The sequence below is a fragment of the Anarhichas minor genome, unplaced genomic scaffold (genome assembly GCF_050575085.1).
Source record: "Anarhichas minor isolate MPS153535 unplaced genomic scaffold, ASM5057508v1 ptg000028l, whole genome shotgun sequence".
Lineage (NCBI taxonomy): Eukaryota > Metazoa > Chordata > Actinopteri > Perciformes > Anarhichadidae > Anarhichas > Anarhichas minor.
In genome coordinates, this window is record NW_027466474.1 from 8412047 (window position 1) to 8438991 (window position 26945).

Here is a 26945-nt window from a genome sequence, read left to right on the forward strand (position 1 = left end):
GTTGTGTTAAGCACTTCCTGTGGTCAGCATTTTCTCTTCCTGTGGGCAAGATTGTCATCTGTGGTCCAGAGGGATGTCCTTGGTTGGCCAGACAAGGATATCGTTTTCCTCTGCAACCTTACATGACATGTTTTATCTCTCAGGAAGGCTGCCTTGTTGTTTTGCAGAGAACATTCCAGACAATAATTTCAAAATGAATTTAAGGCCATTCAACCAGTCACATGGTGTACATGCTGGCATCTGACCTCAGGAGTTGTATATGGAGTGCTGTTTACTTCATTGAGGAACTTTGTAACCCCTAACGGGTGTTTTAACAAAATCGATCATGAAACAGCTGTCTGTATTGTCTCTTTCTTGTTATTGTCAAGTTGATAAATCACATGAAAAAGCCACATGTGGTGATGTTGAGCTACAACCATCACAGACACACATCAAAGGCAACACTGTATGGTAAGCCAGTTTTCTAGAAGTAGAGAAAACAAGAGCTCTCAGGGTATAATGACTATATGTATAGCACACATACAAGGCGTAACAAATCTACAAAACACTGCACGCAAACTCAAAAGAGTCACAATCCTTTCTACACCACAGCAGGCATTGTGGCCTAAGCACATCGATCAACAAACCCCATCAAACTTTCAGGGAGACTAACAGAAGCTATGGGTTAGATACATCTACACACAGTACAGCACTCAACTGCAGTGCACTACCTAAAAGATGTTAAGACTCTCTGCCCTTATCAGCTGATTTGTGATCAGGTATCTCTTCCACTGAACAATGACTTGACAAAAGTGAACACTGATCAGCTTCTAAGGACAGAAAGTGACCATTTAGTGTCTACGTCTAAATTAGTACCTTGTCCCACTCTTCGGCGTCCATCGTATGTGTGTACCGTATGGCATGTGGGGACTAAAAACACAACAAGTTATACAGTCTGCAAGAACCATTGTGTATTTGACTGAAGGCTGGAGTTAGTGTTAGTTTTACCCAGTGGTATTGTATAACAACAGGGGTTTTCGTGTCAGTGCGTGTCTAACATTTTCCTGACTTGGCTCAAAAGAGCGTTTTGCCCCAGCTGGTATGTTTCAGGGAGAAGCCTTGACTCATAGAATGTGTTGTGCAATCATTGTTGTGAAAACTGTTACTGCACGCACTCCGTTTCAGCCCACACAATGTGGGCAAAGTAGCAACCATTGTCACTAACACTCGCTAAAACACACAACTGAAAGAGATAAACACAATAAATCGATCATTTAAGCAAGTCAGTAAGACCTCGCAGGTGGCAGAAACTGAAAAGAGTGCAAGAAGGATAGATACACTATCCAATCCCCCCCACTAGCTCTGGTCACCGTCCTTCATCAGTAGTAGTGAGTGATGGCACACGGGCTCAGAGAGCGCAGAGAGGAGAGGAACAGGAGGGGGAGGGGGAGTGGAAGCTGCGGCAGCCATTTTATAAAGCAGCCAGGAACCAGGCAGAGATGCTCATTCAGGAGTGTACATCAAGAATCTGAATTCACTGAGCAGTGTAATTCAAAGTCTGATTCAGATGGTTGCATTGTGACTTTGATGTCATCAACCCTTTACAATCAGCACTCTGCAGGCAGCGAGTTCTTATGGTTACAGCGCTCACTGCCATCCCCCTCCTTTTTATTCCTCATCCTCCATCACTCCCTCCGTCTTAACGATAAGCTTGCCTGGTGCAGCACAACAACATTACTGGCCATTTTATCACTGTGTGTATGCGTGTGTGCCTCAGTTTACTCACCCACTGGGTCCAGGTCTCGGTCCCTGAGTGAAGCGCCAGTCATTGTTGGGGGGCTTTTGCTGTAAAGAGAACAGAATTTGCAACATGAGTTGTATGTTTCATTGCAACAACAGCAAGGCGTTTCTGAGATGTGTGTGGCTGACACATCTGTGTGCGATGGTGTACGTCTGTGTGTCTGTCTGTGATTTAGAAAACCTGTTCAGTTTTTCAGTGAGGCTAAACAAAGGGTTACAGATGGAAACAAATATATGTATGCTCAGGATGTTGTTCCAAAAGCTGTGGAGCATAGAATGCTGCAAGGACACTCACAAACAAACACACACACTAACAAAACAAAGACACAAACTGGGGCCCCACTTACAAAATGGGGCTCGACAAAAACAAAAGGCAGATATTATCAAAAAGAGAACTAAAGGATCAAATGACCGCAAGATGAATCAGGGTCAAGAATCATAAGTGAAGAAATGCAGGCAAAACACAACACCCCAACAAGACTTTTTGGGGACAGATTGGTGAGCTTGAGTAACTGCAGGGCTCTCATAACAATCTTTTTAATAGACGCAGAGGGCAGAGAGAGTCCTTGGAAGGTAACACTGAGTTATTTTGATACCAAAACGCCCTGGAGATAAGGCAACGATGGTGGCTCAGCAGCGATAAAAGCCTCTCTCTTCTTTATGTGTCCCTGTTTCTCTCTATTAATGTCTTCAAGCCCATTGCACTCTTGTCCATTTCTACCTCGCTGGCCATACCACCATGTCTTTTTCATCTCTCTAGCTCTTCCCCTCTCTCTCTCAGGCTCTCTTGTTGTGCAGTGATGCGGTGAATAGACCTTGGCTTGGCTCCACATTCTGCCGCCTAATCGACACAAGAGCTCCCGGGAGAGAGAGGCCAGCAGGATGATGTGCTGCATTATTAAAAGAGATGTGCTACCCGAGGGAATGATGGAAAGAAGCAAGAGAGCAGGAGAGGAAGCTAAAAGAGTAAATACCTACACAAAAGGAACAGTTGAGACTGGAGCATCTATTAGCATACAGGTAAACAAGGAAGAAATGCACCAGTGAATGGTGACTTATTGAATGCACAAAAAGAACAGACAAGGGAACACAAATTGTTAAAAAAAAGTGAAATAGAACTCAACAGCTACTTAAATAGGGGAGAGAAAGAAGAACCTGTGGTATATTGTCTGGTCTACTAAAGACCTACGAAGGACACCAATAATAGTGAGGGCGAGTGGGAATGATAATGTGGTAAGCGAGTTGTATGGCAATCGTTTTTTGTTCAATAATCCAACTATGGAACAATCCTGGTTATGATCCATGTAGTGTTGAGTGACAATAGTGCGAGTCTGAAACACTCAGGAAAACGTCAGATGAAGAAGAGTGTGCTTAGATATCTTCCTCATAACAAACTGTAATGCCAGAATTCACAAGCTGTCGTTATTGCAACATAAAACCATAGTGGATGAAGATGAGAAGAGGAGGGCATATTTGAACTCTTGTCCTCCCTTCAGAGCAGAGCCTGGTTGATGTTTCGAGTTTAAAAGAGGCCTCAAAGATGTGTCTATGTGCCTGGGCATGCAAGTCTGTCTGAGCTTTGGCATAGAGTAAAAAATCTCAGCACTGAGTGGAGGCAAACATCCACAGAGAGGCCCATCATTCCAGCCGTGTGACTCGCTCTCACCACACAAACTATCACAGACACGCTTGTCATTTCCAAGGTCTAATCCCATACAAGCATGTGGAATATTTGGCCCCACTGATTACTGAAGATAAACAGTACTGTATCCTGCATGCGTCATTATGGTCAACTTGGCTACATCTACATATCGTATCCATAATAATGCATATCTGCTCAAGAAGAAAGTTAAACTTCCACTCAGCCGAACCACAAACTGTTCAGAGTTGCTGGGTTCTTGGGCTGTTTAGACAACAACAGTTGCCAGGGAAAACAGATTTAAAGCCAAGCTTAATGACATGCAGGGATCAAAATATAATTGACTTTAGTTCCAGTTATCTGAACATCTTTAGATGTGCTTGTTTTTGTTGTTTCATATTCTCTGAAGTGAGTTGATTATTTCAAATGAGATGAAGACATGAAAAAAAAAAAGAGTGCAAGTTCAATTTAAAAGGCAGGCGATAGAGAGAGGATGTCAAATACACTAGGTCAATGGAGAGAGACGAAGGGATTACAGCTCTGTGGGCTCGGCTTCTCATCCAATTGAAAGACTTTCATACCAGCCTGGAAGCTTTATACACTGTCAGTCTGCTTCACTTACATCTTTAAATCGAACCAAAGAGCTTTGAGGGCTCTCCAGGTGCATTACAGCCTGACAGAGTTCCTTAGCTACCACAACACATCATATAACAGTTGAAGAACTATCATATTAAGAGATGAGATGGATATTCAATATGTGTGATTATGTGAGCACAGGATTTAACAGGGGGTATAAACTGGACTGATCAGCTCATGGGCCTATCTGGACTTCATCCAGCATGTTTGAATAAATATGAGCTAAAACATCTGGTTTACTGCTTAACCACTTCTCTATCATGATATGCATAGGTTTATCAGGGTGCAAAAAAAAGCTCATCCCTTTCTCTCCCTCTGACGGTTGAAAAAATACAGTTTATGCAGAAACTCCCTTCACACATACAGGTCCATCTGGTACTCTTTGGGGAAGATTCAGTTTCCTATCACATGCACACATTATAGTGATGTTACAGGAACTTGCTGCTCCATCTGAATAGAGGTTATCATGTCTGTTCTGTGGCTCTGATAACGTGCTTAGACATACACACCACACCAGTCACTATGTAATAACCTTCAGCACAAAGGCAATGATTATGCCACTAGAAACCTAAAGATATCTAGAAACATAGAATGTGTTACCACTAAAATGCTGGATTCATTACGTTGTTATTTCATTACCAGAGAAAGACGAAGCACTGTGACAAGAGAAAAGCACAATGTGTGCTGCTTGATTCAAACAAACATCATGGCTCAACTCACAAAGCCCTTGAGGACAATTTTTCTGAACCGCATGAGCCAGTTTGTCGCATGTGCAGCTTCGTCATCCATATAAAAATATATTTACAAAACACACAGTCGCCCTAACTCGGTGCACGTGCCAACTCTTGTAAACTCCCACAGGCTCAAAGACTGAACATGGTCATGGGACTATTCAGATCCTGCTTTAAGTCTATAAATGTGCTCGTATAGAGAGGGGTGAAGATGCAACTTAGTTGGTCAGTTAAACTCATGACATCAGGATTACATGGCATGTTCCTACGTCCACTCAGTTAGTTAATCAAGGGAATCTTTCTCTTTTAATCAAAGATGTATATGCTGCAGGCCAACTGGGAGAAAATAAACCTTTTCATTTATTTACTAATGTTCCTAGGAAAAACTGTCATTATAATTATCCCCCCAAACTTTCTATGTTAGCACATGGTTAAATAGAGTATACCAAAACAGCACACTGCTGATGAATAGAGCATACAGAGAAGGGCAGTGGGAAGTTACTGACAATTGGGTACTAAAGCCCCAGGGTCCTGCTAAAATTACACACGACTGGAGGCTCTTCGTGCCTGACTTTTTCTACACACAATCTCACAGGCAAGCATATAAACACCCACAGTGATGGCTGCAGCTCTAAAGCCATTATAGCCTGCGCCGTCTGTCGCCATGGCACACGTGCGTAAAGAGCCATCCTTCCTTTCTCTAGCCCTCTCTCTCTCTCTTTTCCTCTGTTGTCTGCATCGACACGTGTCACAAGAGCAAGGAGACAGATGGTATCCTGCTGACCTCAGGAACAACCTAATTCGGCACAGAAAGAGTGTCTGTGTAATAAAGATTCATGAGAAACCAGAGGGGTAAAGATTCTGTTGTCCAAAAACACCACAGCAACAATAATGATCTTCAAACAAACTCTACATTACACATGACATGGTTAAGGATGAACTCTGAATTGAGTCTGTGTCGTATGCATGTGATTATTATCTGGTTATAGCTTTGCTTCACACCCCACTCTGAACAGATGGAAAAAAGTAATTGCTGATCAAGGATGTAAAAATGAAAAGTAAAAATGTATGTGCAGAATTTACACAGTGAACAAAATCCTCACTCATGTGCTGCAGAGTCCTGGAACCAATCACCAAAAGTTCAGAGGACAACAGGAAGTCAGGGGTCAAGCCACTGACCCCATGCATTCCTGTTTTTCAGCTACTGCTTTATTCTTTGACTCCCCCACCCCATCCCTCTGACCATTTTCTTTCCTTGGCCTTTTCCCTCTCCTTCACCCCCATCTCTCCCTCTGTCATCCTGTTCCCCTCTGTCTCCCAGCCACACTGAGCCAACACTGCAGGATATTTTCATCTGTCTGTCTCCTCCTCTCCATCTGTTAGGAGCACTTAGGTTTCCACCTCCTTTGACATTTCCTCTCCAACTACTGTCTTTCTGCCTGACTTTATCTGTAACTTTCTATCCATAAAGAACAGTTCCTCTCTGTTGTTTAGTTACTGGAAGGCAGATATAGTAACCACATTTCCTAGCCTCAGGTGAGATTAAATATTCTGATGTTCTTTACTCTGCCCAAACCGGTCTAGTAGGACAACGAAGCTGATTCACCTTGTGTGTGTTTGTAGAGAGAGAGAGAGATAGATAGATCCTCCTGATAAAACAAATGAGGTTTCAAAATACTGCAGAGCTTCGTGACATAGGGAATCAAGGTTAGGACTCTACTGTCAAGAGTTAAAGCGACAAAACTGTGGTTTTAACCCATGCGTTGTATACATATATACTATTACAATATCAACACTGCATGTGAACAACATTTCTTGAAATACTTAAGGCATTTCTTAAACCCATAGATACTGAAACACCTGAATTGGTCTTATCCCACATTGGCATATCCCGCCAATGCCATGCTTGCTCTAATCCCTCACCTCATTGGCTGAGTTCATAAGGTGCTTCCTGCTGAGTGTCATGTTGAGCGTGTTGTTTTGACTCAGCATGGGTGTCTTCATAAATACAAAGTCACTCCGGCTGGATAAGGTGGAGTAACAGGGCCTGTAGGTGCGTGTGTGTGGGTCCTGGGAGCCACCCACAACCTCCATATAGCGTATGGGTCCATCGGTATTGAGCTGCAGATGCAGGTCCTTGCTTGGCCTCTGATGGTAGCGGCTGGTCCTGTGACGCCCGTAGCAGCAGCAGCAGTCCGACTCTCCGAGCCCTGGGTCACGGTGCCTTAGGCAACGTACCATAATGATGACAAAAGTAATAAAGGACACAGCTGATACGCAGGCTATAGAGATGATGAGGTACAAAGTGATGTCCGACATCCCAGTGCGGTGGTAGAAAGGTGTGTGACGAGGTCTTGCTGGAGCATCGTTGGTCGTGCCCTTCTCATCCACAGTTACTGTAATGTTCACAGAACTGGACTTCGGCGGGTCACCATTGTCCTGAATGATGACCATGATGTCATAAGTTGAGCCCTCTTCATCCTCTGCCCACTTGCGGGCTGTGCGGAGCTCACCGGTGTGTGCCCCAATGCGGAACATGCCAGCATTTGGTCCAGAGGCAATTGAGTAGAACAACCATGCATTGTGCCCACTGTCTGCATCCACCCCTACAAGTTTATTTACGAGGTGCCCTGGGCCCACAGATGGGGGCACAGTGAACTGTAATCCTTTGTCTTTTTGGTAGGAGGGGTGTACAACCACTGGCACATTGTCATTCACATCCACCACAAATACATGCACCGTGACGTTGGCTGTCCTTTGAGGCACCCCAGCATCCCGGGCCTGCACCTCAATACGGAAAGCTTTAAGTTGTTCATGATCCAGAGAGCGCATGCTGTGGATGTGGCCACTCTCTGGGTTAATGTAGACATAAGAAGAGATGGGTGAGCCCTGGACCATGCTGGGAAAGATAGAGTAGGAGATGCGAGCATTGTCACCAAGGTCTGGGTCAGTGGCTGAAACAGCAGCAATGGGGGCACTGGGAGCATTGTTCTCTGGGATGTCCACAGAGTATGAAGGCTGAGAGAAGGTGGGAGCATTGTCATTTACATCAGAGAGCTTCACCACAAAGGTGGTTTGTGATGAAAGGGGAGGGGAACCGGCATCAGTGGCCTTGATGACCACTGTGTACTCTGGGACAGTCTCACGGTCCAGGTTTCCAGCAGTGGTGAGGCTGTAATGCATGCCAAAAGCTGAATTAAGTTTAAATGGTAAACCTGGTTGGACAGTTAATGTAACCTCCCCATTTACAGCAGAGTCCAGGTCTCGTGCACTTATGAGCGCTATCACTGTCTCTGGTGCCGAGTCCTCTCTGATAGGACTGGTCACTTTTGTCAGTGTCACCTCTGGTGCGTTGTCATTCACATCAATGATGTCCACTATGACGTTACACGATCCCTCCATAGCGGGGGAACCACCATCTCTGGCCTGCACTGTGATGTGGTATGCAGTGGCTTTCTCGTAATCCACATCGCCCTTCACACGGATCTCCCCGCTTTTAGAATCCACACTGAAAAGGTTGAGAACGCGTTCCGGTGTGTACTTACTAAAAAGGAAAGATATTTCTCCGTTGTTACCCGAATCCGCGTCAGTCGCGTTCAATTTCGTAACTAAAGTGCCCCGTGCAACATTTTCTAAAAGCCTAACTTTCTTTACCGGCTCGTCAAAGACGGGCGCATTGTCATTTACATCCAGAATTTTAATGAGCATAAGTGTTGAGCCAGATTTCACCGGCTGACCCCCATCTACAGCAGTGAGCAAAAGGCGAAACGAGGCCTGCGTCTCCCTGTCCAAAGGTTTATCCACCAGTAGCTCTGGAAACTTATTGCCGTCACTTTTAGTTTCCACATTCAAAATAAAAAAGTCATTCGCTGCGAGATGGTAAGTGCGTAACGAGTTGGTACCCACGTCTGGGTCGTGTGCGCTCTCCAAACGGAACTTTGTGCCTGGAGCGGCCGCCTCTGATATCTCCAGAGAAATGTTGCTGGTTGAAAACTGCGGCGCATTGTCATTCACATCCACAATGTCCACCACAACGCGATGAATGTCTAAAGGTTCCTCCAGAAGTAGTTGAAGATGTAGTGAACAAGCTGAACTTAGTTCGCACAATTGTTCCCTGTCAATTTTTTGCTTGATGACCAAATCGCCGGTCGCCTGCTTTACCTCAAAATACTGCGTTGTGGATTCCGAGACCACCCGCAATCTCCTCTGAACAATCCCCTGAGCAGTAAGACCCAAATCTTTAGCGATATTCCCAACGACAGAGCCCGGGCTTAGTTCCTCCGATACGGAATAGCTGAGCTGAGCCGAGGCACAGGGGAGGCAAGCTAGATAAAAGCAAAGCCTCCACAGCCTCCCTCCTCCGGAGCGCTTCCTCTGTTTGGAGTCCATTGTGCTGCGCTCCGAGGATCGGAGAATTGGAAAGTTTTTAACTTCTTCTTTCACCGTAACGTAGCCATAGTAATGTTAAAACGAGGCGGCCAGGCTTGATGATAAACATTTCCTTTTTAAAAATAGAGCGATGGGAAGTTTTGATGTGATCATTTCGGCCGTATTTTAAGAAAAAAACGAGGACGAAAATCAAAGTATATTTTGCCCTCGCTGAAACTCCCTGCTCTGTCTCTCCCTCACTCCACACACATGGGCGGGGAGAGGCCACAGAGGCCTTCCACCCATTGGAGGGCAGGGCTGGACCAGCTCTGTCACACAGCTCACACACACACAGAGTGAAAACTTTCCAGTGACTCCACTTCCACTGGCAGGCAAGTATCAACTTAATTCTCATTGTAAAAGTTTGAGAAGACAATGCCAACGGAACAACAGAGGAATATGCCATGACTGATTTTCCCTAATCCAAGAAAAACATATGGAGAATAGATGATATAATTATGTTATTGTTATATCGTTTAAAAATTCAGAGAGAGCTCCTCATTATCAAAACACAGCATGTGTGTCAAGCTGCTGTTATTTATAGCAATGCTATTTGTATCCGCAGGGGGGCATAGTTTCTAAACTGTCTGTCCCCTCTCACGTAAATCAGACGGGAAGATGTGAAGTTAAAAATGGGCTTCATTATACGTACAAATAAAAATAAATAAAAAACAAGCTATAAAATGCCACGAAGAGGACAATTTAAAGATACAGGCCATGTAGCCTAAATCAGAGGGCAATGATTTGTTTGGGTAGACATATCAATAATAAAGTATCATTGTTGCAATGTTGCAACAGAGTGTAGTTTCTAAAAATGGACCACAGAAAGTTAGCGAAAGAGATATATATAGCACACAAACTAGTTTAACCTGAACATTTAAATTGAAAATGAAAACATTGTTTTCACATAAGGCAATGCAATATTAAGTTGATGTTTTGTATTAGGTTTATAATCATTCATCGAAATAAAAGATCACAAAAAACGTTTTTTCTACAGAAGTATTACTTTTTCTTAAACATGTGATGTACGCAATATTATATTACACAGCCTTAATATTAAAATACAATCTAAACCGATAGCTTCATTTACAAAAGTGATAAAACATGATCGTGTACGGAAAAAAAGTGCTCTGTCACGTAGTTTTTGAGCTGGAATCGCAACCCTGGTGTTGACCAAAGGTTATGAATGTACTCTACAGTAACTTTATACCAAAATTGTGTGATTTGATTTCCATTACAGAGAAACACAACACACATTTAATGGACACAGATACGCAAAGAGATGCATACAATTGGCGTTTTGTGAATTCTGTTCAGCCATATTTGTAAATACACTTATCACACAACGACTGCTAGTTTTCTGCTCACCTGCTGGCTCTCAAAGGTCCAGGTGCTGTCGGGTAAAGACGCATCCAGAACACTGATCACCTCATTAAAGTCAGTGGTGCTGCTGGGTTTAATCAAAGTGAAATCACTGTACTCTGACATTGGAGACATTGGAGACATACAGGACCTGAAGGACTGACTTTGAGACAACATGTCTCCTCCCAGGACCTCCACGTACTTTATAGGTCCATCAGTGTTGAGCTGAATCTGCAAGTTTCTTTTGGGGTTCTTGTAATTATCACAGTCGGTCCGTGTCATGCAGCAACTACCGCTGCTTCTGCTGTTCCTCATGCATTTAACCGCTAAGATGAGAAAAGTCACCAGAGACAGCACGGACACCGAGGCCAGAGAGAGAATCAAATAAAGAGTGATTCTCCCAGTTTTCTTGATGGGCTCGGTCACTTTCTGTCGGAGGTCTAAGATGGGCTCATGGAGGCCGTCCTCCAGCAGGATGGACACCGTGACGGTGGCGGACTGGACCGGTTCCCCGTCGTCTTTGATCTCTATAAGCAGCCTCTGAGAGGAGTCTTCCTGCTCGGACACAGCGCGTTTAGTCCTCACCTCCCCTGTGTACAGATTGACAGTGAACAGAGACATGTCTGTGGCCTCCGCCAGTTTGTAGGAGATCCAGGCGTTATGGCCCGAGTCAGCGTCCACGGCCGTCACTTTAGTAACCAGGTGACCCGCTTTAGTGGAGCGGGACATCCTCTGATGAGAGAGGGAGCCCAGGGCAGCGGAGGAGGGGTAAATAACAGCGGGGGCGTTGTCGTTCTGGTCCAGGATAAAAACATGGACAGTGGCGTTGCTGCTGAGAGACGGAGAGCCCTGATCCTTTGCCTGAACCTGAATCTGAAACACCTTCAGTTTCTCATAGTCAAACGAGTGCATGCTGTAGATGCTGCCGTTATCTGAGTTAATGTAAACATAAGATGAGACAGAAACGTCCTGCACTTTAGAGTCCAGTATAGAGTAAGAGACTTTGGCGTTTTCACCAAAGTCCAGGTCAGATGCTGATACTGAGTACAGTATAGAGCCTGGTACCCCATTCTCTTTTAAATACACATTATAGGAGGGCTGGGTGAATACAGGTGCGTTGTCATTCACATCAGTAATGCTGACAGGTATTATTTTATTACTGGATAGAGCAGGAGAGCCTGAATCAGTGGCTGTTATCTCAATATTATACTCTGAGAACCTCTCTCGGTCTAAAGGGCCACTGGTAACCAGTGCGTAATTATTAGAGAACGATGGTTTCAGAGTGAAAGGAGAGCCTTTTGTGACTTGCAACGTCACTTTACCATTTGCATCGGAATCAAGGTCTCGCGCACTGATCAAAGCAACTACGGTTCCACTTGGTGCGTCTTCGCGTACAGGCTTTGGCTGAGAAGTAAAAACTATTTCCGGAACATTGTCATTGAAATCAGTGATATCAATCTGCACGCGACAGTGGCCCTCCATTTCAGGGCTGCCTTTGTCTTTTGCAGTTACATCAATGTCATATGACTTGGTGGTTTCATAGTCTAACTCCCCTTTAAGAGTAATTTCACCTGTTAAAGGGTTAATATCGAAAATTGACAATAAAGAATCTGGTGTCCGAGAGCCAAATGAGAATTCAATTTCACCATTTAAACCTTCATCTGCATCTGTTGCTTTGGTCTTTATAACAATAGTTCCCTTTACACTTGTTTCACCCAGGATTACTTTGTAAACGTTTTTTTCAAACACCGGGAAGTTATCATTTATGTCTAGCACGCTTATGGTTATCTGTGAGGTTCCGGATCTTGGTGGATTCCCACCGTCTAATGCTGTCAGTAATATTTTGTGAATGGCTTTTTTCTCTCGATCTAAAGGCTTTTCTAAAACAAGTTCCGGAACGGCCTTACCTCCCTCAATTTCTTTTATTTTAAGAGAACAACACTCATTTTTACTAAGAGTATATGATTTCAAGGAATTGCTTCCAACGTCGGGGTCCGTTGCGCTCTCCAAAGGAAAGCGCGTGCCAACTGCTGCTGATTCGGCTAATTTTAAAGATAATTCATTTGAAAGGAAACTCGGAGAATTGTCATTAATATCTCTTATTTCAACTTCAATTCGGTGTAACTGTAGCGGGTCCTCTATAACTACTTGCAGAGGTAGAACACAGCTGGCGCTTTGTCCACATAAAGTCTCTCTGTCTATCCTGTCATTCACCACCAGCTCGCCCTTACTCGCATCAACAGTGAAATACGGTTTATCAGCCTCAGAAGCGACACGCAGTTTACGTTCAAAAATGTCTGATAGTCCCAAAACCAGATCTTTGGCTAGATTTCCTACCACAGAGCCCTGTTTCAGTTCCTCTGGGATGCTGTAACGAGTCTGTCCGCTTATTGTAGTCCACAAGAGAAAGAAATGATGCCACCAAAGCGCCTGCCATCTCCAGTCTCGGTATCCCATTCTCTTTGTCATCCCCGATTCAGTGAAATGCATCATTTCCAATCCACAAGAACAACGAACATAAAGTCAAAATCCATATTCCGAGAGCGGGACATATTCCAATAAAAAGACGCTTGTTCATGGTCAAAGATTACATTTATATACGACCATAAACTACGAGGAGGCAATATGAACGATTTGCCTCCTCTCCTCCAACCCCGAGCATTGTGATTTGGTGCTGAAGCTGCATGGGGGAGGGAGTAGATCTCTTTGTACAGTTCAGAATGCTATTGGTGCACAGCGTCCATCTCTCACATCCAATGAGAGGGAAACTGAGCAGCCTCGTTAAAGACACACCAACCCCTTTGCTCTGTCATGAAATAGAAAGCGACACACAACCGGGAGATGTCATTCACATTTCTATGACTTATAGAAATATTAAACCAAAAACATATATTAAAATCAAAAGTTGTATATCAAAGTTATATATCAACAGTTTACAGTTGATTTGATGAGACCTAATATATGTATTTGGCTTTGACTTCTAAATGCAATCATCAGCGTTGTTGTAAGTAAATACGTCCAGGAAATGTACTGAGAGAGAAAAAGTTGTTATGTTTGTTAGTTAAACGGTGAAGCATTTTTATCGTTACCCAGAAGCCATCATGAACAGTCTATTACTGTGCTCTCCGTACGCCTCATGTGTTGGAGTCGCTGTCCATCCACGTGGTGCTGAAACGCTCAGCTCGAAAAGCTATTCAACATCCAACTCACTCTTCAGGTCAAATGACAACAGCTGCTGTGCCACAAATGCTGTCGAAGTTAACTACACAAATTACACATTTTAGTTTGCAATTCAATTTGTTGCTTACATTTTAAAATACATCGACTAAGAATACAAATATCCCAAATTCTAAAGATCAACTGAAATAGCTTGTTTTCATAACTTTTCATAGCGAAAACAAAAGTTGTGCTTTCTTTGCTGTGACATGCAGCGTCAATAATAGTCTTACAAAACTGAATAATATCATTGTTTCTTTTACTCTCTGCTCACCTGCTGGCTCTCAAAGGTCCAGGTGCTGTCGGGTAAAGACGCATCCAGAACACTGATCACCTCATTAAAGTCAGTGGTGCTGCTGGGTTTAATCAAAGTGAAATCACTGTACTCTGACATTGGAGACATTGGAGACATACAGGACCTGAAGGACTGACTCTGAGACAGCATGTCTCCTCCCAGGACCTCCACGTACTTTATAGGTCCGTCAGTGTTGAGCTGAATCTGCAGGTTTCTTTTGGGGTTCTTGTAATTATCACAGTCGGTCCGTGTCATGCAGCAACTACCGCTGCTTCTGCTGTTCCTCATGCATTTAACCGCTAAGATGAGAAAAGTCACCAGAGACAGCACGGACACCGAGGCCAGAGAGAGAATCAAATAAAGAGTGATTCTCCCAGTTTTCTTGATGGGCTCGGTCACTTTCTGTCGGAGGTCTAAGATGGGCTCATGGAGGCCGTCCTCCAGCAGGATGGACACCGTGACGGTGGCGGACTGGACCGGTTCCCCGTCGTCCTTGATCTCTATAAGCAGCCTCTGAGAGGAGTCGTCCTGCTCGGACACAGCGCGTTTAGTCCTCACCTCCCCTGTGTACAGATTGACAGTGAACAGAGACATGTCTGTGGCCTCCGCCAGTTTGTAGGAGATCCAGGCGTTATGGCCCGAGTCAGCGTCCACGGCCGTCACTTTAGTAACCAGGTGACCCGCTTTAGCGGAGCGGGACATCCTCTGATGAGAGAGGGAGCCCAGGGCAGCGGAGGAGGGGTAAATAACAGCGGGGGCGTTGTCGTTCTGGTCCAGGATAAAAACATGGACAGTGGCGTTGCTGCTGAGAGACGGAGAGCCCTGATCCTTTGCCTGAACCTGAATCTGAAACACCTTCAGTTTCTCATAGTCAAACGAGTGCATGCTGTAGATGCTGCCGTTATCTGAGTTAATGTAAACATAAGATGAGACAGAAACGTCCTGCACTTTAGAGTCCAGTATAGAGTAAGAGATTTTGGCGTTTTCACCAAAGTCCAGGTCAGATGCTGACACTGAGTACAGTATAGAGCCTGGTACCCCATTCTCTTTTAAATACACATTATAGGACGGTTGAGTGAATATAGGGGGGTTGTCATTCACATCAGTGATGCTGACAGGTATCATTTTCTTACTGGATAGAGGAGGAGAGCCTGAATCAGTGGCTGTTATCTCAATATTATACTCTGATAAATGATCTCGGTCTAATAACGCACTGGTAACCAGTGCGTAATTATTAGAAAATGATGGTTTCAAACTGAATGGAGAACCCTTTGCGAGTTTCAACGTTACTTTGCCGTTATTACCAGAGTCGTGGTCTCGTGCACTGATTAAGGCTACAACTGTGCCTCTTGGTGCATCCTCGCGCACAGGGTTTGGGTTTGAAGTGAGAATTATTTCCGGGACGTTATCATTAATGTCTACTACCATTACTTGCACACGACAGTGGCCCTCCATCTCAGGGATGCCTTTATCTTTTGCAGTGATATCTATTTCATGCATTGGACTGCTCTCATAATCTAATGGCCGTACTAAGGAAATCTCACCGGTACCCGGATGTAAATGAAAAATGGACAACAATTTCTGTGGTGTATGCTCTGCAAATACGTATTCAATCTCACCATTAACACCCTCGTCTGCGTCAGTTGCTTCAACTTTTACAAGTACAGAACCAGCGACATTATTTTCATGTACAGTTACATTATACAATGGCCTTTTGAAAACAGGGACATTGTCGTTGTTGTCGAGGACAGTCACTGTGATTTTTGTGGTTCCAGTTTTGACAGGATTGCCTCCGTCTAAAGCTGTCAGTAATAAATGATGGACACTTTGTTTCTCTCTATCAAGGGATTTCTCTAGTACTAGTTCCGGAACCTTTCGATTCCCAGACAACTCTTTAATCCTTAAAGCAAAACACTCATCTTTGCTTAGAGTGTAAGATTTTACCGAATTACTACCAACGTCCAGATCCTGTGCTGTTTCTAAAGGAAAGCGTATGCCCATGGCAGTAGATTCTGCTATCTTTAAAGATCGCTCCTCTGTTAAAAATATTGGAGAATTGTCATTTATATCTCTTATTTCCACTTCTATGCGATGTAGCTGTAGCGGATTCTCTGTTACAACCTTCAAAGGCAACAAACAGTTTGCGCTTTGTCCGCATAAAGCCTCTCTGTCTATTCTGTCATTCACCACCAGCTCACCCTTCCCTGGGTCCACGCTGAAATACTGCTCGCCAGCCTCAGAGGAGAGATGCAGTTTACGGTCATAAATGTCTGATAGTCCCAAACCAAGATCTTTGGCTAGATTTCCTACCACAGAGCCCTGTTTCAGTTCCTCCGGGATGCTGTATCGAGTCTGTCCGTCTATTGTACTCCACAAGAGAAAGAAATGATGCCACCAAAGCGCAAGCCATCTCCAGTCTCGGTATCCAATTCTCTTTGTCATCCCTGGTCCGTTAAAATACGGTATTTTCCGTCGAGGTATTCGTCAACACAACCAAACATTCAAATCCATCGTCAGAATGGACACTCCAACATAAATAAATCCTTAAATAATTGTTTACAAAAGATATATTCCGGACGCCTTTGTTGAGCGCATCTTCTCTCCAGCTCACTGTGAGGGTTACCGTGGTGTGACTGAATGGGGGAAGGAGTAGATCTCTTTGTACAGTCCTGTATGCTATTGGTTCACGGCAACCATCCCTGCTATCCAATCACAAAGACCTAACTCTGGTATAAAGCTACTGCACCCCTTCAAGGTCTCAATGCATTTTGACAAAGTTAACATTAGTGCGTGTCAGTTTCAACTGGTAATTGTCTTTATACAAAATAAAAAAACTCAGTTGATGAGAAATTAAAGGATTTAATTCCAAAACCCCCAATCCAAGGTACACTTAATTTCCAACTAATCATGATTTGACTGAAACACTTAAATCTAAGATATCTCACGAAATTCAAATCACAAGAGGCTAAACATTTTCTTTAAAAGGTGAAATTAACGTCTGATTATTAATGCGAATATATGCGCAGTGCTTTCAAAAATAATACATTTTGATGATTAGAAACGTTGAAAAGTTCGCACTTGATTTAAATATGGCCATAGTCATTATTGAATTAATTGATTTGCTTCAATACTTTGTCACTTAAAAAAATCCGCTTTCACAATATCTACATCTTAAATAAAACCTATTCTCAAAACACCCAAGATAGAAGTTTTTTCATTTGGGCATGGGCAGCGCTGTTTATAAATATTTTTATTGCCATTCTGTTGCGAGGGCAACACACATTGCAACAAGAAATACAAATTTAGAATGTGTATGTTGTCAGATTTTAACGACTTTCAATATTATTACAAACTTTTTATTTTTATTTATGAATCAATTTGAAATGCAGAATTAAAAAATGATAAGCCTGCCCATATAAGGATCAAATCTCATTGAGGATAATAATGACTGAAAACACTTATAAGCGTCTACGTTTTTTTGCTCACCTGCTGACTCTCAAAGGTCCAGGTGCTGTCGGGTAGAGACGCATCCAGAACACTGATCACCTCATTAAAGTCAGTGGTGCTGCTGGGTTTAATCAAAGTGAAATCACTGTACTCTGACATTGGAGACATTGGAGACATACAGGACCTGAAGGACTGACTCTGAGACAACATGTCTCCTCCCAGGACCTCCACGTACTTTATAGGTCCGTCAGTGTTGAGCTGAATCTGCAGGTTTCTGTTGGGGTTCTTGTAATTATCAAAGTCGGTCCGTGTCATGCAGCAACTACCGCTGCTTCTGCTGTTCCTCATGCATTTAACCGCTAAGATGAGAAAAGTCACCAGAGACAGCACGGACACCGAGGCCAGAGAGAGAATCAAATAAAGAGTGATTCTCCCAGTTTTCTTGATGGGCTCGGTCACTTTCTGTCGGAGGTCTAAGATGGGCTCATGGAGGCCGTCCTCCAGCAGGATGGACACCGTGACGGTGGCGGACTGGACCGGTTCCCCGTCGTCCTTGATCTCTATAAGCAGCCTCTGAGAGGAGTCTTCCTGCTCTGACACAGCGCGTTTAGTCCTCACCTCCCCTGTGTACAGATTGACAGTGAACAGAGACATGTCTGTGGCCTCTGCCAGTTTGTAGGAGATCCAGGCGTTATGGCCCGAGTCAGCGTCCACGGCCGTCACTTTAGTAACCAGGTGACCCGCTTTAGCGGAGCGGGACATCCTCTGATGAGAGAGGGAGCCCAGGGCAGCGGAGGAGGGGTAAATAACAGCGGGGGCGTTGTCGTTCTGGTCCAGGATAAAAACATGGACAGTGGCGTTGCTGCTGAGAGACGGAGAGCCCTGATCCTTTGCCTGAACCTGAATCTGAAACACCTTCAGTTTCTCATAGTCAAACGAGTGCATGCTGTAGATGCTGCCGTTATCTGAGTTAATGTAAACATAAGATGAGACAGAAACGTCCTGTACTTTAGAGTCCAGTATAGAGTAAGAGACTTTCGCGTTTTCACTAAAGTCCAGATCAGATGCTGACACTGAGTACAGTATAGAGCCTGGTACCCCATTCTCTTTTAAATACACATTATAGGAGGGCTGAGTGAATATAGGGGGGTTGTCATTCACATCAGTGATGCTGACAGGTATCATTTTCTTACTGGATAGAGGAGGAGAGCCTGAATCAGTGGCTGTTATCTCAATATTATACTCTGAGAACCTCTCTCGGTCCAACACACCACTTGTAACCAGTGCGTAATTATTTGAGAAGGATGGTTTTAAAGTGAAAGGAGAACCTCTGGCTAGTCGCAGTGTCACTTTACTATTATTACCGGAATCAGCGTCACGTGCGTTGACCAATGCTACCACTGTGCCACTTGGTGAGTCTTCACGCACAGGCTGCGGTTCAGAGGTGAGAACAATTTCTGGAGTGTTATCATTAACATCTACAACATCTATCTGCAGACGACAGTGACTCTCCATCCGAGGTAACCCCTTGTCCGTCGCAGTTATTTCAATTTTGTAGGATGTGGATTTTTCATAATCCAAGTTTCCTTTCAAATGTATTTCCCCTGTTAACGAATTGATTTCAAATATTGATAAGACTGATGCCGGTGTCCGCGAGGCAAAGGAGAATTCAACTTCTGCGTTAGGACCCTCGTCAGCATCAGTTGCTGCAATTTTGATAACAAATGTATCTTTTGCAGTATTTTCCCCTAACATCATTTTATATGTACTTTTATCGAAAACTGGAAAATTGTCATTTACGTCAAGCACTGAGATTGTAATCTGTGATGTTCCAGACATGACTGGGTTTCCCCCATCTAATGCAGTCAGTAGCAGCTGATGAACTGCTTTCTTCTCCCGGTCAAGGGGCTTCTCTAACACTAACTCCGGAACTGTTTTGCCATCTTCAACTTCCTTCATTTTTAATGTAAAACAGTCGTTTTTAGTCAAAATGTAAGATTTAACTGAATTACTGCCAACGTCAGAATCTTCGGCACCCTCCAAGGGAAAACGAGTTCCCACTGCTGCCGTTTCAGAGATTTGTAAAGACAGTTCTTTTGTTTGAAAATTAGGCGAATTGTCATTTATATCTTTTATTTCTACCTCAATCCGATGTAAACTGAGCGGGTTTTCAAGAACAACTTGCAGAGGCAACACACAGCTTGCGCTTTGTCCGCATAAAGCCTCTCTGTCTATTCTGTCATTAACCACCAGCTCACCCTTCCCCGCATCCACACTGAAATACTGCTCATCAGCTTCAGAGGAGACACGCAGTTTACGGTCAAAAATGTCTGATAGTCTCAAACCAAGATCTTTGGCTAGATTTCCTACCACGGAGCCCTGTTTCAGTTCCTCCGGGATGCTGTATCGAGTCTGTCCGTGTATTGTACTCCACAAGAGAAAGAAATGATGCCACCAAAGCGCAAGCCATCTCCAGTCCTGGTATCCCATTCTCTTTGTCATCCCCGATCCGTTAGAATAAGGTATTTCCCATCGAGAAAGTCGAAGTTAATCTCCAGTTCCAACGATCATTAGATATCCCTAACAAAATATGTGAAGCATTTTTGTTCATGTTTGAAGCTTAAATTAACGATTTATTTTCAGCTCTGGGATGTGAGCGCATCACCCAAGATCATCCAGCTCTTTGCATTGTTAACAGCTACAGTGCTGAGGCTGCAAGGGGGAGGGGATAGATCTCTTTGTACAATTCTGCATGCGATTGGTGCAGAGCATCCATCCCTCCCATCCAATAGGAGAGGCGCTGAACAGTGCTGCGCGTATTAGAATCGGCCTAGATGTAGTGCTGTGTGTAAAGGTGATCAGATGCATGCCATTCCTGTGCCTTAACAACTGCGTTGTTCAAATAATATGCCGAGAAAAGAATATTAGCTAAAGTAAGCCAAGTCAAAACTCCATCCTCTCTAACAAAGCATAAGAAAAGTCGTTCTTGGACTCAGATATCACTAGTTCAGGTTATATACAATTTTTTATAAAATGTCTGCCACCATAATAATACCAAAGCCATATTGTATATCCGCACATATTGATTTAGTTCTCTAATCTTTGGCAATTACAAGTTGATGACGTTTTGACATTGTGAGTTGATGCTGAATATATGCAATTATTGATGCGCATAGTTAATAACAGCGTTACGAGTAAGTGTACACTTATACACAGCATATGAGACTGATAAAACAAGGCTGGCCTGCTTTCATGCAAACAAGATTATCAGAAGAAAAATAAACAGCACGATATGATTCAAATATGGAAATCTAACAAACTATGAAGGGGACATTAAAATAAACTGTCATCTGCTCACCTGCTGGCTCTCAAAGGTCCAGGTGCTGTCGGGTAAAGACGCATCCAAAACACTGATCACCTCATTAAAGTCAGTGGTGCTGCTGGGTTTAATCAAAGTGAAATCACTGTACTCTGACATTGGAGACATTGGAGACATACAGGACCTGAAGGACTGACTCTGAGACAACATGTCTCCTCCCAGGACCTCCACGTACTTTATAGGTCCGTCAGTGTTGAGCTGAATCTGCAGGTTTCTTTTGGGGTTCTTGTAATTATCACAGTCGGTCCGTGTCATGCAGCAACTACCGCTGCTTCTGCTGTTCCTCATGCATTTAACCGCTAAGATGAGAAAAGTCACCAGAGACAGCACGGACACCGAGGCCAGAGAGAGAATCAAATAAAGAGTGATTCTCCCAGTTTTCTTGATGGGCTCGGTCACTTTCTGTCGGAGGTCTAAGATGGGCTCATGGAGGCCGTCCTCCAGCAGGATGGACACCGTGACGGTGGCGGACTGGACCGGTTCCCCGTCGTCCTTGATCTCTATAAGCAGCCTCTGAGAGGAGTCTTCCTGCTCGGACACAGCGCGTTTAGTCCTCACCTCCCCTGTGTACAGATTGACAGTGAACAGAGACATGTCTGTGGCCTCCGCCAGTTTGTAGGAGATCCAGGCGTTATGGCCCGAGTCAGCGTCCACGGCCGTCACTTTAGTAACCAGGTGACCCGCTTTAGCGGAGCGGGACATCCTCTGATGAGAGAGGGAGCCCAGGGCAGCGGAGGAGGGGTAAATAACAGCGGGGGCGTTGTCGTTCTGGTCCAGGATAAAAACATGGACAGTGGCGTTGCTGCTGAGAGACGGAGAGCCCTGATCCTTTGCCTGAACCTGAATCTGAAACACCTTCAGTTTCTCATAGTCAAACGAGTGCATGCTGTAGATGCTGCCGTTATCTGAGTTAATGTAAACATAAGATGAGACAGAAACGTCCTGCACTTTAGAGTCCAGTATAGAGTAAGAGACTTTCGCGTTTTCAGCAAAGTCCAGATCAGATGCTGATACTGAGTACAGTATAGATCCTGGTACCCCATTCTCTTTTAAATACACATTATAGGAGGGCTGAGTGAATATAGGGGGGTTGTCATTCACATCAGTGATGCTGACAGGTATCATTTTCTTACTGGATAGAGGAGGAGAGCCTGAATCAGTGGCTGTTATCTCAATATTATACTCTGAGAACCTCTCTCGGTCTAAAGGACCACTGGTAACCAGTGCGTAATTATTAGAAAAAGACGGTTTAAGAGTAAAGGGAGATTTTTTTGGAAGTGTTAACGTCACTTTACCGTTATCACCGGAATCAAGGTCACGGACGCCGATTAAAGCCACTACAGTCCCACTGCGAGAGTCTTCGGGCACAGAAGTAGGTTTCGAAGTCAGCACAATTTCTGGAGCGTTATCATTTACATCTAAGACATCCACCTGAACAGTGCAGCGACCCTCCATTTTAGGGAAGCCTTTGTCTTTTGCACTAATATCGATTCGATATGAGGGTTGAGTTTCGTGGTCCAGCTGATTTTTCAAAAATATATCTCCCGTTACAGCATCGATATGAAATAATGACAACACCGCTGGTGGTGTGTGTACACCAAGTGAGTACTCAATCTTTCCATTTTGACCCTCATCTATGTCTGTTGCTTTAGTTGTAATTACAAAGGAGCCATTTGCACTGTTTTCTTTAACAGAAACTTTGTACAAAGTATTTTCGAATAACGGCACATTGTCATTAATATCAAGCACATTAACAGTTATTTTTGAAGTTCCAGTCTTGACCGGATTTCCTCCGTCCACAGCAGTAAGAAATAAATAGTGAATGGCTTTTTTCTCGCGATCCAATGATTTATTCAATACTAACTCTGGTATTTTACGCCCATTTTCAATTTCTTTAACTTTTAAGGTGAAGCAATCATCTTTGCTTAATGTGTACGTCTTTAATCCGTTACTCCCAACATCGGGATCCTCTGCGCTCTCTAAAGGAAAACGCACACCTACGACGGTGGATTCAGCAATTTCTATTATGTGATCGCTTTTGAGAAAACTAGGAGCATTGTCATTTACGTCTCTTATTTCCACTTCTATTCGGTGTAACTGTAGCGGGCTCTCTATTACAACCTGCAGAGGTAGTATACAGCTGGTGCTTTGTCCACATAGAGTCTCTCTGTCTATTCTGTCATTCACCACCAGCTCGCCCTTCCCCGCATCAACACTGAAATACTGCTTACCAGCCTCAGAGGCAACACGCAGCTTACGGTCAAAAATGTCTGATAGTCCCAAACCAAGATCTTTGGCTAGATGTCCTACCACAGAGCCCTGTTCCAGCTCTTCCGGGATGCTGTAACGAGTCTGTGCGTCTATTGTAGTCCACAAGAGAAATAAATGATGCCACCAAAGCGCCCACCATCTCCAGTCTCGGTATCCCATTCTCTTTGTCATCCCCGGTCCGTTACAATACCACGTTATTTCCCATCGAAATATTGTTCAGAATAAAGAGGTCAATGTGAAAATCCATCAACGATAAACTTGCTGTAATCCAGAAATATCCATTTAAATATATATGCACCATGAGAAGCAGATCAAAAGTATATTATTCAGTCTGAGTATTTAAACGCATCCTCCTCTCATCTCGGGCTCGAAGCAATGTACTGGCTACAGTGAGGATGGATGGGGGAGGGAGTAGATCTCTTTGTACAACTACTAATGCTATTGGTGCACAGCATCTACCCAACATCCAATAGGATCGAAATAGCAATGTGTTCCAGACGCAGCACTGCAATTCAACACTGTATGAGATTGCACAATGGGGTGCTTAAGCCAATAAGCAATTTAAATTTAGACAATATTTGTCTATTTATTTAGACTGTTATGATTTCAAACTTTCATTGAAATTCATACTGCAATTTCTATTTTAACATTTACCTCCCTTTTGCCAGGTGTCCAAAATGAAATCAACACTCAAATACATGAAATTAAATTGAACACTAAACTTTAAGCAAAAGCTAATATTTTAATAGAGTACCTTGTAATATGAATCATTGGACTATCCTCATAATGCTTGTACTTGCTTATTTTGCATAGCCAGAAAATAAAAAACACTGTAAATCTGAAAACGTGGAATCTAGCAGCATTAATATTATTTATTTTATTCATTGATATTGCGCGAGCTGTTTTCAAAGATAAGCAGGTGTTTGAATATGAAGTCACAAAGTCCAGTTGTACGTTTGTAAGAATATCATAAAACATGTAAGCTTCGCTAACAATTTTGAAAATAAAAACCTGAGTGTGATAATGCTTTAAACGTTTGGTATATCAAATAAAACCTGGCCTCAAAGGCAAGCAAAAAAAAACAAAAAACGTGAGAAAATTAGATGAATTTTGTGAGAGTATATATAAACACACATAGAGTAATATTTTACTCTCTGCTCACCTGCTGGCTCTCAAAGGTCCAGGTGCTGTCGGGTAGAGACGCATCCAGAACACTGATCACCTCATTAAAGTCAGTGGTGCTGCTGGGTTTAATCAAAGTGAAATCACTGTACTCTGACATTGGAGACATTGGAGACATACAGGACCTGAAGGACTGACTCTGAGACAACATGTCTCCTCCCAGGACCTCCACGTACTTTATAGGTCCGTCAGTGTTGAGCTGAATCTGCAGGTTTCTTTTGGGGTTCTTGTAATTATCACAGTCGGTCCGTGTCATGCAGCAACTACCGCTGCTTCTGCTGTTCCTCATGCATTTAACCGCTAAGATGAGAAAAGTCACCAGAGACAGCACGGACACCGAGGCCAGAGAGAGAATCAAATAAAGGGTGATTCTCCCAGTTTTCTTGATGGGCTCGGTCACTTTCTGTCGGAGGTCTAAGATGGGCTCATGGAGGCCGTCCTCCAGCAGGATGGACACCGTGACGGTGGCGGACTGGACCGGTTCCCCGTCGTCTTTGATCTCTATAAGCAGCCTCTGAGAGGAGTCTTCCTGCTCGGACACAGCGCGTTTAGTCCTCACCTCCCCTGTGTACAGATTGACAGTGAACAGAGACATGTCTGTGGCCTCCGCCAGTTTGTAGGAGATCCAGGCGTTATGGCCCGAGTCAGCGTCCACGGCCGTCACTTTAGTAACCAGGTGACCGGCTTTAGTGGAGCGGGACATCCTCTGATGAGAGAGGGAGCCCAGGGCAGCGGAGGAGGGGTAAATAACAGCGGGGGCGTTGTCGTTCTGGTCCAGGATAAAAACATGGACAGTGGCGTTGCTGCTGAGAGACGGAGAGCCCTGATCCTTTGCCTGAACCTGAATCTGAAACACCTTCAGTTTCTCATAGTCAAACGAGTGCATGCTGTAGATGCTGCCGTTATCTGAGTTAATGTAAACATAAGATGAGACAGAAACGTCCTGCACTTTAGAGTCCAGTATAGAGTAAGAGATTTTGGCGTTTTCACCAAAGTCCAGGTCAGATGCTGACACTGAGTACAGTATAGAGCCTGGTACCCCATTCTCTTTTAAATACACATTATAGGAGGACTGGGTGAATACAGGTGCGTTGTCATTCACATCAGTGATGCTGACAGGTATCATTTTCTTACTGGATAGAGCAGGAGAGCCTGAATCAGTGGCTGTTATCTCTATATTATACTCTGAGAACCTCTCTCGGTCTAAAGGACCACTAGTAACCAGTTCGTAATTATTAGAGAACGATGGTTTCAGAGTGAAAGGAGACCGTTTGGGAAGCTGTAACGTCACTTTACCGTTATCACCGGAGTCAAGGTCTCGTGCACTGATCAAAGCCACTACTGTGCCACTTGGTGCGTCCTCGCGTACAGGACTGGGTTTTGAAGTTAGCACAATTTCTGGAGCATTATCATTGATATCTTCTACGTCCAACTGTACACGACAGTCACCCTCCATTTCGGGAATGCCTTTGTCTTTAGCAGTGATATCGATAAGGTATGATTTGGAACTCTCATAATCTAGTTCTCCCTTTAATACTATTTGTCCTGTTATATCATTGATTTCAAATGTTGATAACACAGAGTCTGGAGTGCGGGATCCAAAAGAATATTTAACTTCACTATTAAGACCATCATCGGCATCTGTAGCTGTTAGTTTGATTACAAACGTTCCTTTGGTGCTGTTCTCCTTTAGAGACACTTTGTACTCATTTTCGTTGAATACTGGGAAATTGTCGTTATTATCAAGTACGTTAACAATAATCTTACAGGTTCCCGATTTGACTGGGTTTCCCCCATCTAATGCTGTCAACAGCAGTTGATGGAGAGCATTCTTTTCTCGGTCTAATGGCTTTTCTAACACCAATTCTGGGACAGCGTTACCATTTTTAGTGTCTTTAAATTTGAGAGAAAAATATTCGGTTTTGCTCAGTGAGTACGTTTTCAAAGAATTGCTTCCAACATCAGGGTCCTCCGCGCTCTCCAACGGAAAACGTTTGCCTAGTGCAACGGATTCAGGTATTTTAAGATTAATTTCGTGTGTAAGGAAACTAGGAGAATTGTCATTTATGTCTCTTATTTCCACTTCAATTCGATGAGACCGCAAAGGATTTTCAACAACTACTTGCAGAGGTAGAACACAGCTGGCGCTTTGTCCACATAGAGTCTCTCTGTCTATCCTGTCATTCACCACCAGCTCGCCCTTCCCCGCATCCACACTGAAATACTGCTTACCAGCCTCAGAGGCGACATGCATTTTACGTTCAAAAATGTCTGATAATCCCAAACCAAGATCTTTGGCTAGATTTCCTACCACAGAGCCCTGTTTTAGTTCCTCCGGGATGCTGTATCGAGTCTGTCCGTTTATTGTACTCCACAAAAGAAAGAAATTATGCCACCAAAGCGCAAGCCATCTCCAGTCTCGGTATCCTATTGTCTTTGTCATCCTTGGTCCGCTATAACACATTATATCCAATCGAGATCTTGTTTATAACAATGTAGGAATCCATGATAATAGGGAATACCTCAAAAGAAAAATGCCACAATGTTTGAGCATGACGTTTAGCTTAAATCAATGCTTAC

At 43.7% G+C, this 26945-nt stretch overlaps 6 protein-coding genes across 8 annotated transcripts in view; all 6 read right to left on the reverse strand.

The window, feature by feature from the left end:
- The window catches only part of LOC142963236 (protocadherin gamma-A2-like), a 54599-nt gene that overhangs the window by 5719 nt on the left and 21935 nt on the right, over positions 1–26945 (reverse strand). For 2 of the 3 annotated variants that reach the window (XM_076103967.1, XM_076103966.1), the window contains exons 1-2: positions 6709–9379; positions 1766–1824 (exon numbers count right to left, since the gene is read on the reverse strand). In XM_076103967.1, the coding sequence (XP_075960082.1) occupies positions 1766–1824; positions 6709–9174 (2525 nt within the window). In that variant the 5' untranslated portion in view covers positions 9175–9379. Of the gene's footprint in view, positions 1–1765; positions 1825–6708; positions 9380–26945 lie in introns of those variants that run through there. The other variant, XM_076103968.1, reaches the window with a different exon arrangement.
- On the reverse strand, positions 10552–13044 carry LOC142962871 (protocadherin gamma-C5-like). Its single transcript, XM_076103553.1, has one exon. The coding sequence runs from the start codon at positions 13042–13044 to the stop codon at positions 10552–10554; it is 2493 nt and encodes an 830-aa protein (XP_075959668.1).
- LOC142962872 (protocadherin gamma-C5-like) lies at positions 14051–16528 on the reverse strand. The gene has a single exon (XM_076103554.1). The coding sequence runs from the start codon at positions 16526–16528 to the stop codon at positions 14051–14053; it is 2478 nt and encodes an 825-aa protein (XP_075959669.1).
- Positions 17555–20035, reverse strand: LOC142963184 (protocadherin gamma-C5-like). Its single transcript, XM_076103902.1, has one exon. The coding sequence runs from the start codon at positions 20033–20035 to the stop codon at positions 17555–17557; it is 2481 nt and encodes an 826-aa protein (XP_075960017.1).
- Positions 20880–23354, reverse strand: LOC142962873 (protocadherin gamma-C5-like). Its single transcript, XM_076103555.1, has one exon. The coding sequence runs from the start codon at positions 23352–23354 to the stop codon at positions 20880–20882; it is 2475 nt and encodes an 824-aa protein (XP_075959670.1).
- LOC142963174 (protocadherin gamma-C5-like) lies at positions 24022–26829 on the reverse strand. Its single transcript, XM_076103890.1, has one exon. The coding sequence runs from the start codon at positions 26827–26829 to the stop codon at positions 24331–24333; it is 2499 nt and encodes an 832-aa protein (XP_075960005.1). The 3' UTR covers positions 24022–24330.